The sequence below is a fragment of the Carya illinoinensis genome, chromosome 15, assembly GCF_018687715.1.
Source record: "Carya illinoinensis cultivar Pawnee chromosome 15, C.illinoinensisPawnee_v1, whole genome shotgun sequence".
In the NCBI taxonomy this organism is placed as follows: domain Eukaryota; kingdom Viridiplantae; phylum Streptophyta; class Magnoliopsida; order Fagales; family Juglandaceae; genus Carya; species Carya illinoinensis.
In genome coordinates this window covers 1,683,729-1,692,086 of record NC_056766.1, presented here as the reverse complement: position 1 = coordinate 1,692,086, position 8,358 = coordinate 1,683,729, and the positions used below count along the sequence as shown (strand labels likewise).

At 37.7% G+C, this 8,358-nt stretch overlaps 1 protein-coding gene across 1 annotated transcript; it reads left to right on the top strand.

The window, feature by feature from the left end:
• The first annotated feature begins 2,471 nt into the window (after nucleotides 1-2,471).
• LOC122297691 (uncharacterized oxidoreductase At4g09670-like) lies at nucleotides 2,472-8,283 on the top strand. Its single transcript, XM_043107830.1, has 2 exons — nucleotides 2,472-3,028; nucleotides 7,561-8,283. Exons 1-2 carry the CDS (start codon nucleotides 2,567-2,569, stop codon nucleotides 8,179-8,181), a joined length of 1,083 nt encoding a protein of 360 aa, XP_042963764.1. The 5' UTR covers nucleotides 2,472-2,566; the 3' UTR covers nucleotides 8,182-8,283.
• Nucleotides 8,284-8,358: the final 75 nt, after the last annotated feature.

The following is an 8,358-nucleotide window of genomic DNA, read 5'->3' as shown; positions in this document are numbered from 1 at the left end:
CCTCTCTCTACTCAAGCAATTTTAGGTTGGTTTGATTTTCATTTTATTTTTATTTATCTAATCTTCTAGATGCAATCTGCAAGGCACCGAGGGGGTAGATGAAGGCTGTGGGGTGGTAAACATCACAGATAATTTCATTTACAAAATCATGATATATTTGATAAAAAAAATAGAATTTGGGGAGTTTTTTTAATCGGTTGAACTCTCTGACAAAAATGAAAGGGCCGACTCCCCGAGGCTTTTGGTTTGTTGCGCCACGAAGCCTTGTCACATCCAATTTTAAAAGATAAATGCTTATCACTCTCTACCTAGCTACCTTTCTAAAATAAAAATGATAAATAACACAACAGAGACTCTTTCTCCACTATCATCCTAGCTACCCAAGCCTTGCTTACACTCTCACCTCTACAGATGGCTGAAATGCAAGTTCGAATAGGAATACTCGGATGCGCCGATATAGCTCGAAAGGTCTTGTGGCTCCCAACACTACAGTCGCTGCCATTGGTAGCCGCTCTCTCGACAAGGATTCAATCGGATTCCAGACTAGGTTATAACTGGATGCACTCGGGCTGAAATTCGACCCGAATTTAAAATTCGGGTTCTGGGTCGGGTACACCTGGGTACCCGGATAAAAAGTCCTAATCACAACTGCTTTCAAGGCTTGTGATGATAAGAAAAAAGAGAATTAATAATACAGAAATTTGGTTGGTTTTAAAATAAAGAAATTTGCAACCATCCACTCAATCATTACTTGAATCTTTTCGTTAGAATTGGATTGGAGGACTATACAAAATCATGATATATCTAAATTGGAATATCTTATAACCAGCCCATCTGGTTTTCTCAAAAAACCAGCTCTCCAATCAAAATGCAACAGGTCAACTGATTTGCATCATTATCATGCATACCACTACACTCGAATAGCACACACCATTCCCCCTAAATTAAGTTGTAGAGTACCTCATGGTGGCCCTGAGATGCAGAGTAATGGATTGAGTGAGGAATTACGAACACCGAAAGTTGAGTACCTTGCAAGATGGGGATTATAATCCAACAATGCCTTGGCTTCTTGAAGGTCTCCATCCCTTGCTGCTGAAACTAAGCACTCCCTTGATGTCGAACATCCGAATGAATTCCTGACTATGCTAAGAAACCCCATGACCCGCAAAGATTTTCAAATAAGCCAAACCAAACCAAAAAACCAAACGAGATTGTTGTACCCACCTGGTGAATATGTCCCAAGAACCCAAATTTCTTGTACCCACCTGTACATAATCCTAAACGAATCAAAATCCTCCGATACCCACTTCCAAATTTTCCCTCAAAATCAAAAATCCGTAATAACTATTTATAAAAACACAAAAGGAAAAAAAAGATTCAAAACTACGCAACAACCACTTCCAAATTCTCAAGCAAAAGTCAGAATATGCCAATACCCAAATCCATATGTACCTAAAGAATGAAATCTGCTACACCAAGATGTACCTAAAAAGGTGCAAGGCATGATATATGAGAATATCTTTTAACCAACCCACCTGGTTATCTTAGACTCAGAGTGCTGGTTTTGAAGTGTTGGTTGCAACGTGAAGATGGTTGCTGCTTTTGGGCAGAGGGCTACACCGATGGTTGCTGGATTGAGGAATTGGGCTGGTTTCAATCTCTTGTATTTTGATCTATGGTGTTAATTCCACAGTTGCTTATGTGTTGCATTCGGATTGGAGGGCTGGTTTTCTTATAAAACCAGATGGGCTGTTTAGAAGGGTTTCTCATAACATAATAGACTTTTGCTAAGGCTGTTTTTACTTTGGAATTAACTCTCTGAAATGAAAGGCTCGAGGCTGCCGGTTTGTTGCGAAGCTTAGGAATTCTCAAAATAAAAATTATAAATAACAAAACGGACGTTCATTTCCCTGAAAATATTATGATTATTTTTAAATTGAGATGAAGTTCAGTGTAACAATTAAACAGAATTTGTACCTAAGGTAATTATTAAAAAAATTATATAACTATAAAAATATTTAAAAAAGTTATTTACAACATATTTAAAATTAGACAAAGGTATTTTAGAATTGAAAACGTTATAATTCCTTTTATCTTATTGTTATAATTTTTTTTAATTCTGAAAAATAGTTCAGTTGGTCAAATTTTAGGTTTGCTCCTCAGTAATAATTGTTTTGAATCCCTTCAAAGTCATTAGAAGTTTACCTAACCGTTAATTTCAAGATTATGTAAAATTAGTCAAGGTATCCTTAATTTTAAAACTATATAAAATTAGTCAAGGTACGTATAAGTTAATCTAGACACTCACAAATATTAAAAAAAAAATTATAATTTTTTTAAATTTTTATACAATATATAGTAAATAATTTAATTTTTTAAATTATAATTAAAATTTTTTAAAATTTAAAATAATAATAATATTAAATTTTAATATTTTAAAATATTCTACTTTTAAATTTGATCCCATCCTCCTCCGTATCTCGCTATCCAAGATTCCCAACACCTCGAAGTTTTCACCCAGGTATTCTAGCTGCCCACAGCTCTGGTTCCGCTCTCCCCTCTACGGATGGCTGAAACGCAGGTTCGATTCGGAATACTAGGCTGCGCCGATATAGCCCGCAAGGTCTCGCGGGCCATAGCACTCGCTTCAAACGCCACCGTCACCGCCATTGGTAGCCGTTCTCTCGACAAAGCCAAGGCATTCGCGTCCGCCAACAACTTGCCCACCGACGCCAAGATCTATGGCTCCTACGAGGCCGTCCTCGATGAGCCGGACGTCGACGCCGTATACGTCCCCTTGCCCACCAGCCTGCACGCCCGTTGGGCCGTCCTCGCCGCCCAGAAGAAGAAGCACTTGCTGCTCGAGAAGCCCGTCGCCCTTAACGCTGCCGAGTTCGATACCATCATCGAGGCTTGCGAATCTAATGGGGTGCAGTTCATGGATGGTACCATGTGGATGCACCACCCCCGGACCGCCAAGATGAGGGAGTTCCTCTCCGATAAAGAGCGTTTTGGGCAGCTCAAATCGGTATGAAAGTTCACTTCTTTGGGTTTCACTTCGATTCATTTACGGTTTGTACTGTTTTAGCTTCTCATTCGTCAATTAGGTGAATAATTTTTAAAATTTTCAGTAAATAATGTTGGAATCCTCCAAGTGCAAATTGTATGTAACATGTAGCCTCTAGCTCATGAAGAAAAGCTTTCCAATAGTTTTAAATGACTGCAGCAGCCCCTCCAAGAATAGCTGTTAAAAATTTTTCCATCTTTGTTAATAATGGTGGTTATGTTAAGTAGGCTTGTCTTATTAGAAGAGATATTTTGTAACGGTGTAAACTATTCTCGCTGAGGTGAGCGATCAAAGCAAAGAGTTGTGAGTGAAATATAGATTTTGGAGAAATTCAAAACATAAGTTCTTTTGAGAGATAGAGAACTTATTTACGAATATTTGTAATTTTGTATAAATATATTGAAAATATTAAATTTTTCACTCTAGTAGACATAAGTAAGTTGTCGAATTATTTAAATATTATCTTTTTATCATCTTGTGTTATTCTTGGATATGTTTGAAGCACAACAAATAATAAATTGTTGCTAAAATAATAAGTTGACATTCCCTTTCGTCTGTTCCTATCGTTGGTTCTATTTAGAAAATCCCATCTGGTCTATTTACGAAAGTGAACTTGACCCGTCAAACAGATGACTAGTAATGGAACATAAAAACAATCCAGCTACTGTCCTTGAATGCCGCATCCTATGGGGCTAATCTGTTCTATTTACTGATGTTCTACAGTCTGGATGTGTGGAACGGAGGTGAATTATGAGAAAGAGTTTTTGTTTGACTCGAGCGGTTATTCTAGAATCTAGATGGTGGAAAAAAAAATATATTGAGTTTGTAGACACTAGACATGGATAAGGAAGTTCATCCCCGCCTCTCTGGCTCGGTCACTTCTAGAGGAAGGGAAGCTGGTTGACTGATTCTTCGTAAATTTTGGTTGGACTTTTTATTTTTAATTAATGTTTTTGTTCATCTAACAAATGCGCGCCTAAGAGATAGCAAGTGCCATGTCTCGGGGCTATGGCAAAAAATGACGGAGATTAGTTTCCCTCCAAGACATGGAAGCTTTTGCTGCTCATCTCTTTGCATTGGAGCAAAAATGAGAACTTGTTGATTATTTTGTGGATCCCCGTCCTTTATCTATTCACATCGAATTCAAGAAATTAACGTAGCTGTGTCTTTCTCTGTAGTTCTTTGTGTGCATTGTGTAGAGGTTGGGTAATTAGGCCGTGCTTTTGTCTGTGGGCTTGCGATGATAATTTCTAAGGACCTATGGATGCTTCCTCTCACTATTAGTGGAAGCTTTAGTTCTTCTTTACCTTTTGTTTTTTGTTTTTTTTTTTGATGGGCTTGTCTGAATGTATCACGTTTTGATATATGTAAATGTGTATATATATATATATATATATAGAAGAGGCTAATTTATCGTTGTGAGGATTCTAATAAGACGTGAGAAGACCTTGGTCTTTCCATTTTCTGAATGTTTTATCCGGAAACGTTCTGGCATGTGCTAAAAGGCAAGTTTATAAGCGAGACAACATGCTTCATGAAAAGAATGAAAGTCATTCTTGGGTTGTGTAAAGCAGTGATTTGGTTTTCACTATTCATACGTACGTGATCATGCCTGTTACTGAACCTCTAGAACTAGAACTTGGAACTTTCTGACCCAGATGGAAAAATTGTGCCGACTTACCTTTATCATCCTTTATTTATATTTTTGGATTGGTACTTTGGTGTTGAGGTTGCTGCAAAGATTTCTGCCTTTGTCCTTGCTGTCGCGTGGAAATGTCGGACAGATGGGCAGAGAGCTTGGGTGAGATGTTTGATATCCTCTTATGCATGGGGCTGAATTTCTGGCCTTCTTGTTGATGCAATTTGCTAGAGTTATATACGTAATGTTCTGATGCTGTATTTCACTGGCCACTCTTTCGGAGTAATAATACTATTTCTGATACAATTAAACAAAAAGGTAAAAGAGAGAAACAGAATAAGTTATTGGTATTACTTAGAAAGAAAAATAGTTTTCAGTATTAGCTACGTGTATATATATATATTTTTTAAAGAAGAGTCAGAGTCACATGTTCAAGAGTGACTCCTCCTCAAATTTATTGAAATAACCATCACTTATAGCGGAGAAAACCCGTGGCTACATCAAGACACTTAAGAATTACAAAAAAATACTAAGAATATAAACCAATAAATCCCAAGCATAAAAAAATATCACCTTATTACCAAGATCTATGCACCGTCTCAACAAGTTCGCAAGTGAGGTATTTCCATTGGGCGCAAACTCGGCAAACTGCTAATATCCAAGCGAAGAATTCCTCTAATTATAGGAGGTAACTCTGAGCTTTCATTCCAAGTCTGATTCATTCCGAAAGCTCCCAACTTTGCAAAACCATCAGCCAACGAGTTACACTGCGTATAGACGTGCCTGAATCTGTAATTCAATCCTTCACACAGTTGCATCAACTCTTCCCAGTAATCTTCCAAGTACCAAAGGCCACATCTTTTTTTTCTTCATCCACTCAATCACAATCTTAGAGTTCATCTCAATTTCAATATTCTGAATGCTAAAAAATCTCACAATTCTCATGCCCTGAATTAACCAAGCTAAAAAATTCAGCAATATTGTTAGATTGATTCCTAGTAGCTATTGCAAAACCAGAAATTAACTTCCCTTTGCAATCTCTAAGCTCCGCCTGCACTCGATGAACCTGGGTTCTCCAACGGACAGCCATCCACATTTAGCTTGTACCAACCTTCCTTTGGTTTCACCCATTTCAAAAGCAAATAAGATATATGTTTATGCTTAATAAGTATATTAAACATCAACAATATCTCCTCATCTTGCTTAGATAATCTGGAAGAAGCCTTCATATTTTCTCCAATCAAACCCAACCAATATTTAATCGAATTCCACACCGAAAGTAAAGACTCATGTTTTCCTTCCATTCTAGCCATGCACCGCGGAGTCCATAGCTTCCAAGTGGTTATGCTAGGAAGTAGACCAATTAATTGGCCTGGTTGAGTTGAAAATTTAGCGTGCCTAAACCATATTTCTACTTTGTCTTTCTAGTTCCGGCCTTCCATCTGACGTATAGCAAGACTAGAGCAACATTTGCTCCATACCTGTTCAGCAAACATTCCAAGTGCCAGTACATGACTCTGATCCTCATATCTCCAATTGTCACAACAATCACAGTTGAATGCCAACAGGATCCCTACTCTACGAACACGATCATCTACTGGCAAACAATTATTTTGTGCCTTCCACATTATTAGAGACATTTTTTTTTTTGGTAGTGTAGGATGCCACGACCATTTATTCCAAGGCACTTTTGGGCCTCTAGACCTGATACAGTCCCATGCAGAACGAGTGGAAAAAATTTCTTGGGCATTCGGTAACCAAATAAGAGTGTCCATACCCTGCTTCACTCTACCCAATTCTTCTAATATTTGTTCCGACTTTTTCATGCCAACTAATCAGTCAAACAGTTCCACATTCCACCCATTTCCAAGTTTACACTCTGCGATAAAAAGATTCGTAAATCTTGAACTTCATGTTGTTCAATAAGAGGACCATCATTTAACCATTTGTTGTGCCAAAAGGAAATATTCCCCTTTTTCACCCTCCATTTAGAAAATTTTTGTATAGCAACCATGTTATTTAAAAGCATCTTCTATAATTTCGATCCTTTAGATGAATCCACGCAGGAGATATGATTATTACCAACATATTTAGCAACCAAAAATTTTGACCAAACTGATTTTCCTTGAAGCAAATTCCAGACTAGCTTAATATGAAGGGATGTCTACACCTCATGCAAATTTTTGAGCCTAATACCCCCCTCTGAAATTGGTTTACAAAGCTTATCCCAAGCCCTCCATTTTTTCTTAGGCTTTCCATCTCTAACACCCCAAAAGAAAGTACTAGTTAGTCTCTTCAAGTTATCCAATACCACTTTCGGAGTGTGTAAAATAGAAAGGCTATGGATAGGCATGTTTTGCAAAACATGCTTTAAGAGCAATAGCCGAGAGCCATTTGAAAGCAATTGGGCCTTCCAACCCTCTATGCGATCTCTAACTTTCTTAATCAAGCCTTCAAAATGTGCCACCAGAAGTCTTTAAGAAACAATTGGAACATCAAAATAATTAAACGGAAATGCTTATCAAAATAAAAATTTATCTGATAATAGAATAACACGGTGGGGATATGCTTATAATATATTTGTATGTTTGAATATATATATATATATATATATATATATATAACAATTAATTTTTGCTAGCATCGCTTATTGATTCATTTGTCTTACAATTTAATTAAAACATGTTTTATTTCTTTATTCTTTACTTACAGATTACATTCCTCTTTTATTTGTTAAAATGTGGTTTCCTACTTTTATTCTTTACTTACAGATTAATGCAGCTGTTGACAGTAAATTCAATTTTGAGTTGAGAGTTTATTATTGTTCTAAGATAAATGCTTCCGTTGGCCACAGATACACAGCTGCTTTACGTTCGCTGTCAATTCTGAATTTCTTAAGAATGACATTCGTGTCAAGCCAGATCTTGATGCGCTTGGTGCTCTTGGTGATGTTGGCTGGTATGCCATCAGATCAATCCTGTGGGTTGCTGACTATGAGTTGCCAAAAACAGTAACAGCCTTGCACGGGCCTGTATTTAATGAAGCAGGAGTGATTCTGTCTTGTGGTGGTTGTCTATATTGGGAAGATGGGCAAGTAGCAACCTTTTATTGCTCTTACTTGTCAAATCTGACTACGGATATAACCGCTATTGGGACAAAGGGTACTTTACATCTTCATGATTTTGTTATCCCTTTTCAAGAGCACGAAGCCTCTTTTTCTGCCGGGACAGAGTTAGGATTCAATGAGCTCGTGACAGCATGGGTACCACAGCCAAGTAAGCACACCATCACCACACATCTTCCTCAGGAGGTTCTGATGGTGAAGGAATTTGCCAGTTTGGTAGAAGGCATTAAAGTGAAGGGTTCGAGACCTGATAAGAAGTGGCCAACCATCAGTAGGAAGACACAACTGGTACTGGATGCAGTGAAGGCATCGATTGAGAGAGGTTTTGAGCCTATTGAGCTCGGGAGTTGAGCGAAATGTCTTTGCACTGTGTGGTTTCTGTTTGAGCAGGACTGCTCTGCTTCTGTTAATTGCTCGTGTAATAATAATGCCATTGTCATTGTGCTGTGTCTACTTGACATCTATATCTCTTTATCTTCTGGTTTATGCTTATTTGTACCGACCGTATTATGCCGTTCTCTCGAGACT